The sequence below is a fragment of the Camellia sinensis genome, chromosome 2, assembly GCF_055761805.1.
Source record: "Camellia sinensis isolate YWXY chromosome 2, ASM5576180v1, whole genome shotgun sequence".
Lineage (NCBI taxonomy): Eukaryota > Viridiplantae > Streptophyta > Magnoliopsida > Ericales > Theaceae > Camellia > Camellia sinensis.
In genome coordinates this window covers 80,993,931-81,010,849 of record NC_138962.1, presented here as the reverse complement: position 1 = coordinate 81,010,849, position 16,919 = coordinate 80,993,931, and the positions used below count along the sequence as shown (strand labels likewise).

At 31.8% G+C, this 16,919-nt stretch overlaps 2 protein-coding genes across 2 annotated transcripts; both read left to right on the top strand.

Moving 5' to 3' along the window:
• Positions 1 to 376: 376 nt before the first annotated feature.
• LOC114323023 (UDP-glycosyltransferase 88F5) lies at positions 377 to 2,563 on the top strand. Its single transcript, XM_028270478.2, has one exon. It carries the CDS (start codon positions 949 to 951, stop codon positions 2,389 to 2,391), a length of 1,443 nt encoding a protein of 480 aa, XP_028126279.2. The 5' UTR covers positions 377 to 948; the 3' UTR covers positions 2,392 to 2,563.
• Positions 2,564 to 11,361: 8,798 nt separating this feature from the next.
• LOC114323024 (ferritin-like catalase Nec2) lies at positions 11,362 to 15,570 on the top strand. The gene is made up of 3 exons (XM_028270479.2): positions 11,362 to 11,821; positions 12,932 to 13,157; positions 15,075 to 15,570. Exons 1-3 carry the CDS (start codon positions 11,466 to 11,468, stop codon positions 15,453 to 15,455), a joined length of 963 nt encoding a protein of 320 aa, XP_028126280.2. The 5' UTR covers positions 11,362 to 11,465; the 3' UTR covers positions 15,456 to 15,570.
• Positions 15,571 to 16,919: the final 1,349 nt, after the last annotated feature.

Here is a 16,919-nt window from a genome sequence, read left to right as displayed (position 1 = left end):
TTTTTTTAAGTTGATGATGATTGATGATGATAGACTGGCAGTGAGGGGTTGGGTGTATATATAGATTCATATATGTTTATGTTTATGTATATATATATATATATATATATTTTATGTTGATGATTGAAATTCATATATATATATATATATATGTTTATGTATATACAGATTGTTGTTTTTGTATTTAAAAAAAAAAAAAAAAAGAATAGGTCGGGGATTTTCAGGGTCGGGGAAACCCGAACCCCGATCGGGGGCGGGGATGGGGGGGCCGATAGGGTCCCCGTCGGGGATCAGGGCAGGGGACGGGAAATTTCTCACTATCGGGGACGGGGAGGGTGGTCCCCCGCCCCGCCCCGTCCCGTTGCCATTCCTAATTCACCCAAATGACAAATACTAACAAACAACAACAATCTCTCAGTTAGAGCATCTCCAATACATCCTCTATATCTTCAAATATAAAGGATTTGTTATTCCAACCCATCAGCTAAATTCATCTCTATTTGGGAGGAGGATGAGTTTTTGGGAGGAGGATGAGTTGATCCTCCAAATATGAAGAGAGGATGAAAAATAGAAGATGTCCTCCAAAACACTATTCATTCTATATTTTTTATTATATTACAAATAATTTTTAATATGTAAATTTAATTTTTATAAAATTGACATCATTAAAAAATGTGAAATCATACCTTTAAAATGAGTATAATATTAAATATGTTTTACAAAAATTTCAAAATTAAATATTTATTAATGAATAAAAATTAGTTTTTGATGAAGGGGGAATGAAAGATTTTAAAAATTTGTGATTGAAGTTTGAATAAATAGTAACATATTTTATATTTACTTTTTAAATAAAAAAATTTATTTTCATTCCCTTGGTGAGAGAAGTGGGTTCGAGATGCTCTTATACTGTGGTAGCTGGACCCTAGACTACACTTGAAACCAAACAACATGAAAGACACCATAGTCCTATACCCAGCTCCAGGAATGGGCCATGTAGTCTCCATGGTAGAGCTAGGCAAGCTCATCCTCCACCACTACTCCTCCAAGTTCACCATCAACATCCTCATCACCACCGGCCTCTTCGACACACCCTCCATCCACTGCTACCTCAATTCCATCTCCCAATCCACCCCTTCCATCACTTTCCACCGCCTCCCTCCTCTCTCCACCGCCCCCACCACCTCCACCGCCCCCACCATCAGCCCCGCCGCCATTGCATTCGAATTCATCCGCCGCAACGCCGCCAACGTCCGCCACTCTCTCCACCAAATCTCCCAATCCTCAGCCATCCGCTCCCTCATCATTGACTTCTTCTGCACCTCCGCTCTCCCCATCGCCACCGCCCTCGGAATACCCACATTCTACTTCTTCACCTCCGGCGCCGCGGCCCTCGCCGCCTACCTCCACTTCCCAACAATTCACAAACAAATTCACAACAGCTTCAGAGACCTCTCCGCCACCGAAATTCACGTTCCCGGTTTGCCCCCAATTCGAGCGGTACATATGCCTGAGCCTGTACTCGACCGAGACGACCCGGCTTATCATGACATACTCTATTTCTCTTCTCATCTACCCAAGTCAAATGGAATCATAGTCAACACATTCGAAGATCTCGAGCCAATACCCATTAGAGCAATCGCAGATGGGTTGTGCGTCGTTGATTCCCCAACTCCTCCGATTCACTACATCGGTCCGTTGATTGCTGAACCTGAGAACAGATCTAGGGACCACAAGTGTTTGAAATGGCTCGATTCGCAGCCGAAACGGAGCGTGGTGTTCTTGTGTTTCGGTAGCAGAGGATCGTTCTCGGCGGAGCAGGTGAGGGAGATAGGTAAAGGGTTGGAGAGAAGTGGCCATAGATTTTTGTGGGTGTTGAAAAATCCGCCAATTGATGAGAAAAGCAAGCAGATTCAAGAGCTGAGCGAGTTCGACATTCATGGATTGATGTCTGAAGGTTTTTTGGAGAGAATTGGAGATAGGGGCATGGTGGTGGAGTCGTGGGCGCCGCAGGTGGCGGTGCTGAGTCACGACTCGGTTGGTGGGTTCGTGACTCACTGTGGGTGGAACTCGGTGTTGGAAGCGATGGTGGCCGGAGTTCCGATGGTGGCGTGGCCGTTGTATGCGGAGCAGCACCTGAATAAGGCGGCGATGGTGGAGGATATGAAGATGGCGATTCCAGTGGAGCAGAGGGAGGAAGACGGGTTTGTGAGTGGGGCTGAGTTGGAGAGACGAGTTAGGGAGTTGATGGACTCGGAGTGTGAGAGTGGGAGAGAACTCAGAGAGCGCAGCTTGGGGATGAGAGATAGGGCTTCGGCGGCTTGGGGAGAGTTGGGCTCGTCCACTGCTGCTGTTGGTCACTTGGCCCAACTCTGGTCTGGCCCAACTCATTAATTTCGAAATATTATATAATATTATTTACGTAATATTTTTAATTAATTATGTAATTCATATATTTTAGTGGGTGAGATAAGGTGAACACATTATTGTTTGGAACCTGAGAGACAAACGATGAGCTATGAAGAAAATTTTATAGTACACAAGTTGAAAGAAATGTGTATAGTTATGATTTATTATTGTACTAGTGTATGTCTGTGCTTGAAGGTATGGTGTAATTAATAATGAGATTAAAATATAAATCAAAATAAAATTATTAAAATATAATGTTAAGATTTTCCTTTTCGATGGTGGTAGACAGTCACAAAGCGGAAGTGGCGATGAGTGCCTTAGTTCAATACCCATTTCAAAAAAAATTTAAAATTTTCTTAAGTTTTGTGAGGAAATTTTAATTTCTACTATAATCTATATAATAAGGGAAGAGAGTTTTTGAATTTATCCTAAAGACAATTGTCCTACTAGGACATTTTAATGGACATAATTCATTTATATATTTAGATGGACGGCTGAGATGATAACCTTTTCTCTCACCTTACCACAATTTCCCACTGAACACCCACACCCACCCCCACTCACCCACTCTCTACAGAGGAGAGACTTAAGCTCATCGAACTCTACCTATAAACTCTTCTCTCTTTGTCTTTCAAAACACCCACCCTCTTTCTCTCTCTCTCTCTCTCTCTCTCTCTCTCTCTCTCTCAGCCTTACTTCCCACTGGTACATCTCTCTCTCAGAGCCTTACTTCACTTCTACAACATTTGCAATTTGATCCAATTGAGAGGAGAAACCACCAATCGGATCTATCAGTTTGGGCACAGGAGAGAGGACGTCCTAAAGCACAAAAAAGAAGCAAGGAATCTCTCCCCTATTACTATTCTGCATCAATCAAACCTTCTAATTTTGTTTCTCTTTTTCAAATTCATATACTTTTTTTTTTTTGGGTGGTTGGTGAGATTGGTGGTGTTGTTGCGGAATTATGCCTATGTGATTACTGTTAATAAAGGTTAGATAATTTAAAGATTAGGGTTTGTTTTGCTCTTTTTTTTTTTTTTTTCCTTTCTTTTTTTTTCAGAGAGAGACAAAGTGCAAATCTATGCATACAAGTTATGTGGTTGAGATGTTTTAGCTATTTTGTGAATTCTTATTCAAACCTTGCTTATTAAGACTTTTTGAGATTTGAAAATTTCAAAGGGGAGCGTGAAGAAAATGCATCAGAGGCTTTTGGTGATGATAATGATGACGTCGAGGCAAATGTATTTGAGGGTTTTTTTGATGATGATGATGATGATGATGATAGCTTTTGGTGAGAGAGAATGAGTGGCATCAGAGATTTTTGGGTTTTGTGTTTCTAACCTTAAGATGCGTTAGGGTTTTTTTTATTTATTTTTTATTTTTTAAAAGTTCTGTTTGTTCTTTATTTATATAGAATTTTTTTTTTAATGTAGAGTTTGGATTTAATTTTTTAAAAAGTTTTGGAATTGAAATAATATTTGATTTTTATAAAAATGGGTTTTGATTTTAGTTTGATTTATGAAATGGATTTAATTTCTTAATGGAAAATGAGTGTTGATTTTTTATGATTTTGAAAAAGTTTTTGAAATGGGTGTTGAAAATATTTTTGTTTGGTTTAATTTTTTAGAAATTATTTTTAGACTGGTTTTTGTTTGTTATTACTCAACTTTTTTTTCTCTCTCCATATTTTAGTCATTTTTTTAAATACTTTTAGATATATCAAAATTAGATGCATTTAAAAAGTAAAATATGAAAAAAATTCATTAAAAAAAATCCGAATAAAAATGCACAGATTTTTGTTTGAATTTTTTTTATTGTTAGAATTTTTTAATATTTTAGTCAATTTGTTTTACTTTTCAAATATATTTAGATTAGGTGCATCTAAAAAGTACAAAAAAAAAATGAGTAAAATACAAAAAAAAAAAAAAATCCAATAAAATAAATGAAAATACCTTTAAAACAATTTTTGAAAAATCAAACAAAACAATTTGTTTTTGTCAAATTAATTTCTATTTTTTCAAAAAAATCAAAAAATAATTTAACAATAAAACCAAACCGCTATATCATGTATTATTTTTAATATAAATTCAATAAAATTAATAATTTTTATAAAAAAAATATTAACTTTGATAGTAGAATAATTTAAAGAAATTTCATCATAAAATACTAACATTTAATTTTATAATTTTTTAATAAAAATTTAAATAAATTTAACGAGCTGAATTTTTATTAAAAATTATAAAATTATAAAATTCAGCTCATTAAGTTTTTTTAAAATTTTTATTAAAAAGGTATGAAATTAAATGTTAGTATTTTATGATGAAATGTCTTTAAATTTTTCTAATATCAAAGTTAATATTTTTTATAAAAATTATTAATTTTATTGAATTTATATTAAAAATAATACATGATATAGCGGTTTGGTTTGATTGTTAAATTATTTTTTGAACTTTCTGAAAAAAAAGAAATTAATTTGACAGAAATAAATTGTTTTGTTTGATTTTTCAAAAATCATTTTAAAGGTATTTTCATTTATTTTATTAGATTTTTTTTTTGTTGTATTTTACTCATTTTTTTTTTAATTTTTAAATGCACCTAATCTAAATATATTTGACAAATAAAACAAATTGACTAAAATATTAAAAAATTCTAACAATAAAAAAAATTCTAACAAAAATCTGTGCATTTTTATTTGGATTTTTTTTATTGAATTTTTTTCGTATTTTACTTTTTAAATGCATCTAATTTTGATATATCTAAAAAGAATAAAAAAAATGACTAAAATATGGAGAGAAAAAAAAAAGTTGAGTAATAACAAACAAAAGCCAGCCTAAAAATAATTTTTGAAAAATAAAACCAAACAAATATATTTTCAACACCCATTTCAAAAAAAATTTCAAAATCGTAAAAAATCACCACTCATTTTCCATTAAGGAATTAAATCCATTTCATAAATCAAACTAAAATCAAAACCCATTTTTATAAAAATCAAATATTATTTCAGATCCAAAACATTTTAAAAAATTAAATCCAAACCCTACATAAAAAAAAAATCTATATAAATAAAGAACAAATAGAACTTTAAAAAAAAAAATAAATAAATAAATAAAAACCCAAACACAACTTAAGGTTAGAAACACATAACCTAAAAACCCCTGATGCCACTCATTCTCTCTCACCAAAAGCCATCATCATCATCAAAAAATCCTCAAATACATCTGCCTCGGCATCATCATTATCATCACCAAAAGCCTTTGATGCATTTTCTTCACGCTCCCCTTTGAAAATTTCAAATCTCAAAAAGTCTTAATAAGCAAGGTTTGAATAAGAATTCACAAAACAGCTAAAACATCTTAGTCACATAACTTGTATGCATAGATTTGCACTTTGTCTCTCTCTGAAAAAAAAGAAAGAAAAAAAAAAAGCAAAACAAACCCTGATCTTTAAATTGTCTAACCTTCATTAACAGTAATCACATGGACATAATTCCGCAACAACACCACCAATCTCACCAACCACCCACAAAAAAGAAAAAAAAAAGTACATGAATTTGAAAAAGAGAAACAAAATTAGAAGGTTTGATTGATGCAGAGTAGTAGTAGGGGAGAGAGATTCCTTGCTCCTCCTCTGTGCTTTAGGACGTCCCCCCTCCTGTGCCCAAACTAATGGATCCGATCGGTGGTTTCTCCTCTGAATTGGATCAAACTGCAAATGTTATAGAAGTGAAGTAAGGCTCTGAGAGAGAGCGATGTACAAGTGTAACGGTGGGAAGTAAGGCTGAGAGAGAGAGAGAGAGAGAGAGAGGGGATGGGTGTTTTGAAAGACAAAGAGAGGAGAGTTTATAGGGAGAGTTCGATGAGTGTAGGTCTCTCCTCTGTAGAGAGTGAGTGGGTGGGTGGGCGTGGGTATTCGGCGGGAAATTGTGGTAAGGTGAGAGAAAAGGTTATCATCCCAGTCGTCCATCTAAATATATAAATGAATCATGACCATTAAAATGTCCTAGTACGACAATTGTCTCTAGGATAAATTCAAAAACCCTCTTCCCTTATTATATAGATTAGTTAAATTCAGTTATGATTGTGGTGTTAGTTTTGGTTTATTATGATTATTGTTTTGGTTATAATTGACAATGTATTTAGTTATACCTCAAGCGATGTTTGATTATGACTTTTGTTATGATACATTACAGTGGTTGTTATGACTCAACAACTCATTGTAATTGTAATTTTGATTTTAAAAAAAAAAAAAAAAAGATTACTAGTTATGCCTAAAAGGTTTCGTTTTGATTTGTTAAGTTGTGACATAAAACAATAGAGAATTTTTTTTAAGATCTATGATATTAAGATTTTATAAGATAAATAATATGTAATATTTCACAGTAGTTGTGGTTTCTTAATATTTTTCCAAAGAAATTTCGATCTAGAGAAATTTTGAAACTAGAGAAATTTTGCTGATTGTATTTGTGTATTTGTGTATTTATGTTTGGAATTTTTCTGGACACATCAGAATCCTCTTAAAATTTCTCTGAGTGTGTTTGTGTGTTCATGTTTAGAATTTCTCTGGACATATTCACTGAAATTTCTCTGGACATATCACAATTCCACAGTGTTTGAGAAAATTCACACAGTGACCATAGCTAGAGAAAATTCATACAGCGACTATGCTAGAGAAAATTCACAAAATTACAAACAATGATTACAACTAAAGAAAATTCACAGAGTCTAGAGAAAATTCAATTTGATTTGCTCACATAACTTTCAATTTGATTTGCTCACACATCACAATCCCCTCGTTCAAATTTTGCTAGGGAATTTTTTTTAGGATCCTTAGTATTAACATTTTCTAGAATAAAGGACATGCAATATTTTCATAGTGGTTGGGGTTCCTCAACATTTTACTAGAGAAATTTTGACCTAGAAAAATTTTGATCCAAAGAAATTTCAAATTTCTCTATGTTTGGAAATTTTTCTAGTTCGAAATTTCTCTGGTTTATTTAATTTATCTAATTTTTTCTATGTTTTGAAATTTTCTTTGTGTTTTAAAATTTCTTTGGGTAAAAATTTCTCTAATTTCAGTATTTTGAAATTTTTCTGCGTTGAAATTTCTTTAATTTTCTCAATGTTTTCAAATTTTCTCTATGTTTTAAATTTTGCTAGATTGAAATTTTTCTTTGATTTTTTCTATGTTTCAAATTTCTCTTGTTCGAAATTTCTTTGATTTACTCACAATTTTCACTGTGTTTTGACAAATTTTCTTTGATTTATTCACAATTTTTTTTTTTTTTTTTTTTTTGTGACCAAACCAGAGAAAATTGTATTTTGACTCAACCAAAAAAAATAAATCAAAAAGCCAACACAAAGCATCACGGCAAGAATTCACCATGTAAATAGCACAATTCTTACCCATTTTGTGAATGTACAATGGTTGTTCGCCCCTTCATTTTGGCTTTCTTTGTTCTCTCTCACCTATTGTTTTTTCACTCTGTTGGTGAAGACAACACCTCATTCCAAAACTGTCCAAATTCCTTCCAGTGTGGAAAACTTGTGCAGATAAAGTTCCCTTACTCTAACATCACTTATCCCTAATGTAGGTTGTGCATTGTAAATTTCAGCAAAGCAATTCCAAAACTCAATTTCTGTTCGGATCAACAATGGTATGAAGTTCGTAGCTTGCTTTCTAATGATGATCATATCGTAAATTTTACTCACAAAAAGCTTGAAAGCCTTATAAAATCAAAAAGCTGTGATGTTTTCACTTTATACTTGAGTTGGACTCTTCCTACACACCTTCTGTTTCTTTTACAGACTCCCTCAATCTCACATTCTTTTACATGAGTTTTGGCGATAATCATTGTTGCCCGTCGAGCCAAACCCTGATCTTCCAGCCATGGATGTAACAAAGAAAGAAGAGATGTGAGGTTTGAAGAGAGAGAAAGAAAAATCTATAAGAAAGAGTGAATGAGAGAGTGGGTGTGATATATGGAGGGACCTTAGACTATATATATATATATATATTGTAGACCTCTTTCATTAGTAAAAGTGGAAGAGGGATGTTAAATTAATTTCCCTATATTAATTTAGTATAAGATTAGAGGAAAAAAAAATTTGGGGAATTTTTTTTGAGGTCCCCTCATATTAAGATTTTATAGCATGAAGGATATGAAATATTTTTATAGTAGTTGGAGTCCCTCAAATTTTTATAGAGAAATTTCGAAACACAAAGAAATTTGTCTGAAATTTCTTTGGTTTGAAATTTCTCTAGTTTGTTCACAAATCTCTCTATGTTTTGACTAATTTTATCTAATTTGCTCACAATTCTCTTTGTGTTTTGAACAAACCAGAGAAAATTAAACTACTCACAAACTAAATTTTCTACAATTTTTACAAGAAAATACCATGCTAAGTTCATCAATGAACTTAAAATACAAAATATAATTACAGTTTCAAAAACAGTAAACATCACACATTCCAAAAGATCAAAAATAAAATTCAAAGTTAGAAATCCAGTGAAAATCAAACAAGCAACATAAATTAATGGGAGTTTAATGTGGGCAAGAAAAATTCAAATGCTAGAGAAAATCAAAACGACAACTAGCTAAAGAAAATCAAGCAAGCCACAGAGAGAAAGAGAGTCCAATGTGTTTAGAGAAAATTAATCTAAAGGAGATATCTTAGTGTCAGAGAAAATTTATATCAAAGGAAAAATTACACACAAGGAGACAACTAACCAGTGAAAATCAGACAAGTAACTTAAATTCGTGAGAGTTTAATTTTTCAGGAAAAATTCAAATACCAGAGAAAATTCAGCTTAAGGAACAACTAATCAGTGAAAATCAAACAAACAATACAAATTAGTGGGAGTTTAATGTGGCTAGGGAAAATTAAAATGCCAAAGAAAATTAAAGAGAAAATCAAAGAGACAACTAGTCATAGAAAATCAAGCAAGGTACATACACTAAAGTGAATCCAATGTGTTCAGAGAAAATTGTGATGCCAAAGAAAATTCATCTTGAGGGAAAATTTACACACAAAGAGACAACTAACCAGTGAAAATCAAACAAACAACATAATTTGATGGGTTAGGTAAAATTCAGATGCAAAAAAAAAAAAAAAAATCAACCAAGACACATAAGTTAATGTGATTATAATTGTAATCATAGAAAATTTGGATTCTAAAGAAAATTCATCACATGGAGTAAATTAACTTGTGAAAATCAAATAAGTAATATAAATTAAAATGCCAGAGAAAATTCATCTCAACCAAACTAATGGCAAAGAAATTGCAGAGAAATTCGTCTCAACCAAACTATTAGTTTTAACAAGAATAAGCAAGCACATAAAGTAAATGAATCCAATGTCATCAAAGAAAATTTAGATGAGAGAAAATTATAGACATAATCTAATGTCATCAAAGAAAATTCATTGTTTGACTATTTTCCAAAACTATACCTCATCTTTAACATCTTTCAAGTTGACTCACAATCCTTTTGTTACAAGGTTATTCTTTTTTTAAAACTCAAGAAAAAAAGAGAAATATTTCATTAGAACTAGGAAATGTGGACAAAGATTAATGGAGAAAATTGCCAAATAGAAAGGACAATCTATTTTCGTATTTTCTTCTAATGTCATATAGTTTTGCTACAAGTAAACAAAACATTTTGAGGTGAGCAAAATGAACCCTTCTTACGAAGGTTCGGGCTTAAGATCTGAAACAATTTGACATATTTCTACAACAAAATCCACACCCCTTCCTCCTTCCAAACCTAAAGCCAACCACAATCTAAAATTTATGTGCCACCCATGAACCAAAAGCACAGTGCATCAATCAAAATCACATGATTCCTATTAGTTATAGTAATTGGTGGCCTTTTTATTTTTTTATTGAAATTTCAAATAGAAAATACAGAGATGGAAAATTGGTATATGTAAAGATATATATATATATATATATATAGAGAGAGAGAGAGAGAGAGAGAGCTAAATTGACTAAATATGTATGAAAAGGCAAAATAGATTAAATAAGTCAATAAGATAAAATATATATCTAAACCATAATCATTTCATTTTTTCTCTCACAATCATTACATTAAAAAAAAAAAAAACCAAAAGTTTTTCTGAAACGGAACTAATTTAATCAGGTTAAATCAACCAAAAAGTTAAAAGTCAGGCTAAATTAGTTTTTCTCAAACGAAGGTTTAGTAATGAATTACTAACATTTTGGGACTAAAAAATTTGTCTCAAAAATAAAATTTTTTTAGACAAAATTATTTTGTCCCTAAAAGTACATTTATTAGCGACATTTTTAAAATTTTGTCCCTAAAAGCTCATTTTTTTGAAAATAGACTAATAGTTTAGATTGACAAAAAATCAAAATATTAAAATTTAAATTGACAAAATTAATAACTCCTGATTTATTTCGTTGTAAGCTTAAACTCTAGAATATTTTTACAATTTTTCCAAAAATTTGTAGCCACTTATCATTTTACCAATAAACTTTTTGATTGTGATTGTGTGTAAGTTCGATTAAGTTTTAAAATACTTCAAAATTTACTTTCCGTTGTACCAAAACAAAAAAAAAAACCTTCAAAATCAACTATGCATTTAGAATAAATCTGAATCTGAACTATACATTTATTTTTGGTTGAGAGATTTTGGAAAAATTTGAAAAGGAAAAGAGAAAATGTATTTGAAAGTAGTTGAAATATATGTATATTATATTTATATTTCACCTATTTTTTTTCTTTTTCTTTACAAATCGTTTCTCAAATCCTCCAACAAAACACAGCGTCACTGTACCGTGTCGAGGTAGGAATACTAATCTATCATGATTTCTTTTTGTACGTGAAAGAGATGGCTTAGTTAAATTTGCTATGCATGTGATTTAAGTGTTTGCATGAGTCCACAAGCAAAAGCTTCATTAGTTCACACCCTCACTATAAATACTCGCTTACGCTACAAACCAAAAAAATTAAAGAAAACTTTCATGCATTTCATCTCATAACTGTCTCTCTTTCTTTCTCTCTTACTCTCACAAACACAAACACAAACACAAACACAACAATGGGGGTTCAATTAGCCTCCTCATCCTCATTGATTATGTTGATGGTGATGATGATATTGATGTCAAGCAAATTGATGAACATGTGTTTCAGTTACCCAACTTGCCAACCAACATACCCACCACATGCAGTTCCAATATATGAAGAAGATGTGGATTTGCTGCAATTTGCAGAGAACCTAGAGCACTTGGAAGCTGACTTCTTCCTGTGGGGAGCATTGGGATTCGGGCTCGACAAGGTTGCCCCTCAGCTTGTCATGGGTGGACCTCCTCCCATTGGTGTCCAGAAAGCTAATCTTGACTCTCTTACACACAGCATCATCTATGAATTTGGATTTGAAGAAGTCGGTCATCTCAGGTATGTATAGCCATCTACAAATTTCCACATGTTTATAGTTTTAAATTTATAATTACAACGTTTTTTTTTTTTTTTTTTTTTTTTAATAAACAATAACTGTACTTATTTTAATGTTTAACTAAAAAATTTTCCTAGTTTTGAAAATAAGTTTTCATTACTATTTTCAACTCCTATATTTTCCGGCCATCACTCACTACCACCACTATCGTTGGCCACCTTGTCTAGCTGCCACTTGCCAGCGATAGCAACCACCTTGGCCATTGGAAAATCTTCAACCACCCTTTGGTCACCCCTTTCGTTTTTATTTTTATTTTTTAATAAATTTTTGAAATACATGTACATAGCATGTATGTTTTTTTGTTTTCATTTTACCAAAAGGAAAATGCTTTATGCCACCATTTTATATCACTTCCTACGCAGATACTCATGATTGATTCCTTATTTAGAGGTAATTTATAAGCAATCAGTGCAAACAAATAATATCTTATTATCTAATCTGGTGATATGAAACCATAAAAAAAAAAAAAAAAAGAAGTGGTACTTAGGTCTCGTTTTGGAACCGTCTCTTTTAGCCTAAAAGTAAAAAAGTTATTAGAAAAATCAAAAAGTCAATAACTTATACCAAAAAGTTAAAAATTTTATTTTCTCTCTACTTTTTGCACATCTTTTCGTAAAAAACTAAAAAGTCATCCCAAACATACTAGTTTTTTTTTTAAATTCATATTTTAGCCAAATAGCCAAAAAGTTACTAAATTAGTCTATTTCCAAACGAGGCTTAGTAAGATAAACATAAAATGTTAACGTTTTCTGTAAATAAAATAAATAAATAAACAGTAAACTTTACCAAATAGTTTTGGACCTTATGTTTTAAAATTTCATAATCTTTCCTTTTCAATACATAACAGCCACACAATACAGCAAAAATCATCTCTCCTTTTCAATACATTAACAACCACACAATACAATAAAAAATTTTAAAACACGCAAATTTCAAAATATGATCGTCTACTTAAATACACCGGGGTAGAAAGACGGGAAAATTTCAAAGATTATTAGAGCTTGAATTTTGGTCATAAAATTGTTGTGCTATATCTATGATTAAATTTTCAGGGCCCTAAAATCAACGGTTGGTGGGTTTCCAAGGCCTCTGATGGATCTGAGTGCTCACAACTTTGCAAAACTGTTTGATGAAGCATTTGGATATCAACTGAGACCAGCATTCGACCCATATCGAGACAGCCTGAGTTACATGTTAGGTTCCTATGTGATTCCATACATGGGAATTGTTGGTTATGTTGGCGCCAATCCCCTTCTCAATGGCTACAAGTCAAAGCGGGTTAGTCTCTCTCAACTAATCTGATAACTTCTCGTTTGACTTATTTCAGTTTTATTCACCAATCAAACATTGCTTCTGATGTAATAATAATAAATAATAATAAGGATTGAACTTTGGTTAAGTGTGGCATTTGAATTTGACCATTATATTATGTCGGTTTTTGTTTAGATAATTTGAATCGTTTGTTTTATGAAAAATTTTATGTATATATATGTATATTATTGATGACAAAAATTTAGATCTCATAATATTTTTATTTTATTGGATTTGTTTCCCAAAAAATAAACGACATGTATTTTTTAAAAATAGATCATTTATTTTTTTTAGAGATAAATTATCAATGTTATGATTATTGATTCAGGCATCATTTGGCAACATTACTTTTTAGCCTAAAAGTAAAAAAATCACTAAAAAAACTAAAAGCCAACAACTTATACCAAAAAGTGAAAGATTCATTTTTTTTCTTTAATTTTTACACATTTTTTCTTAAAAAATCAAAAAGTCATTCCAAACATACTAATTTTTTTTATCTTATATTTTAGTTAAAAAGTCAAAAAATTACTAAAATAGTCTGTTTCTAAATGAGGCCAATTTGATTTTTTTTCAAGGATGATATAATAGAGAAACTGCCAAATAAACAATTTAAATTTAAATTTTAAATTTGAGAGAACCTGCTCCTAATAACAACTATTTGAAGTCTATATCACGTTGGAAAACTTGATGTAGCATGTCTAGTTTGGTCTAACCAATGGATTATAGTTTGGTAGAGCTGTGAGAAAGTGATTATAGTTTATAGCTAAACAGTTTATAACTTATAACTGTGAACATAAGTTGATTTTTGACTTATAAATTAAGATTCTCCTCACCCACTCAAAGAATAAGTTGATTTTTGACTTACAAAAAACTATAAGATATATTGTTAAGCTGAACCAAACACATCAAAATAGCTTAAATTAAGCTGAAATAAGTTGAAAATAAGCCCTATCAAACAGGGCCCAAATCAACCACAAGAAATTGTTAAATTAAGTGCAATTCAATATACAAACTAAAACGGAAATCTCTCTAAGTTTGTCATATCTTTGTGTGTGTGTGTGTGTGAGAGAGAGAGAGAGAGAGAATACTATTGTAAAAGGAAAATGAGTGAGAGCACTAATTAGTGTTATCACTAATGATGTGGCAGTGGGTCCCACCATGAATGATTTGATGTTTTGGCCTTGGTGTTGTATTTTTTTTCTTTTTTTATTGAGTGTCATGTCATTAGTGGTCTTTTTAGATCTCCAAAATTAATGGTTTCTATCATTGTTGATTGTAAAAATGCCCAAAAGAGTACGCACATGTAAACTTTCTGTCATAACTTAATTTATTTTCTTAATGACAAATCCAATAAGATGAATAGATTATAATTATGGATCTATATTTTTTTAAATAATATACACAAAATGTTTAATAAAACAAATTGTTTAAATTATTAAAATGAAATCAATGATAGGTTCCATGGCCCAAAACAACACCTTCTAATCGGATTTTTGACTGAAAGGAACCAACCTCTTATGAAATAATGTCACAAACAATTAAAATCAAAATGGTTATATATTAATATTAATTGGTATAGAAGTTACAATAAAACCTAAATATTAATCTATAACAGTTCAACCGGTATTAATTCTGTAATGGTCAAATAATGAAGAAATTAAACAATATTTCTTTTATTTTTATGAGAATCCTCCAACGGTTTCACCTTGCTAGAAGTCGATCAATTTTGAGGACCAAATATACACAATGCACCGAGTACGTTCTGCGACACAAATGTGATTAAGTAATAACTTCAAACACATCATGTCGTAATCATAACTTGAAGAGGGTAACATACACATTTTTAATGACAAATTGATCATCTATCTATACTTTTGTGTACAGCTCTTGGCAGGACTCTTAGGGGTAGAGGCCGGACAAGATGCCGTTATACGAATGTACCTCTACGAGCGAGCTGAAGAATTGGTCCATCCATACAACCACACAGTGGCAGAGTTTACTATCCGAATTTCACAGCTGAGGAACAACTTGGCAATGTGTGGGATCAAAGACGAAGGCATCATAGTGCCACCTGAGCTCGGTGCAGAGAATCGGACAGAGACCAATGTCTTATCCTCCAATTTCGACTCCATCTCTTACAAGAGAACTCCAGCTGAGATTCTGAGGGTTTTATATGTCACTGGCGACGAGCATAAGCCTGGCGGATTCTTCCCTCATGGAGCTAATGGAAAGATTGCCGGAGGCTTTCTCAAAATGCCCTATTGACTACAAAATTTGCTATATAGTTGCTTAATTTGATGCATATTAGTATATGAACATGTTAAGTAAGAAAGTGTTACAATCACATTAAAATAAATACAATGGGCAGTTCTTTTTGTTATATTGTTTTACATCAAATAAATACTTTTTTTTTTTTTTGTTACAACATTAAATAAATACTTTCTATTTGTATAAAACTTCATGATTTATTTCAGCTTCTAAATTTTTATTTCCATTCTTCAGCTAAGAACAACTCCAATCAAATTATAATTTAATTATGCTAATCAGATTAATGAATCTCATCCCAGTCAATCCAGTGATGGCCCCATAATGGGCCTGAAGGTGGCACTAGAGTTGCATCTAAGCCTTGTCAAAAGGGTTAGAGTCTACGTGCCGACTCAATCCCGGCCCAAGTGTAAGTTTGGACCGGGTCGGACTTGGTCCGAATGATAGACTTTGTGGATAGTCCATATATAAGTCCGGCCAATAGGTTTTTTGAAGCCGTGTCTAAAAGCCGGGCATTAAATTTTGGGCAAATTGCATTTAAATTGTATAGTGTTAAAATAATTAGACAATAAGTCCGCCTATTAAGATTTATAAGTAAATCTCTCAAATAATTACATCATAGGTAAAATATGTTTTTAGTGTAAATCTGACATGCACAGAAAAAACAAAATAAAACAAAAATGCAACAAATACATGAAAATACTTGCATCATACATGAGAGATTTGCACCTTATGAAAATGAGATTTTTTTTCCACTACAATTTCCTTTTAAGTTTGAGAAAGGGCCAGAGCATGCATGGTAGACTCATCAAAACAGACAAAAGCAAAATTTGATACTACAACTCCTCCAGCCTTTGTGAAAGAAAGTAAACAGAAACCAAATTGTGGGCCTGAATGGAGTGCTAAGGAATCAACCACACGGTAGCAAGAAGAATCAATCAATTACAAACACGAAAACAGGACACGTGGTTCAGCAAAATTATCTGCCACCGCTCACACTGATTCTACTATACTGAATGAAAATAATAATAATAAAAGAAATTATGATGTGACTGTTGTGAAGATAACAATATATATGTTAGAGATCACATTAGCAAATTACTAGAATATCATTAGCATAATTTCTATCTGCGTAATAAAATATATAGTATTAATCAGGCTCCACAAACCCAATAAAAAACATAATACTCATGCGTGCAATTTTAAATTCAATCAACAATTTGTACATCAAATATAGTTTCCTTCCACCAAGTTCATAGCAACACATCCATCAAAGGGTACACTTGAGAAACAAAGAACGAAAAACCCTAGAATGCTCCAATGTCATCAAAAATTGCCTAGGATAACTCATATCTTAAATAGAGCAAATGACATGAGACACTATAAAAAATTAAGGTTTTAGAGACGAAAATTTAGGGACAAAATTATTTTTTAGGGATCAAATATTTTGTTACAAAAAGTGCC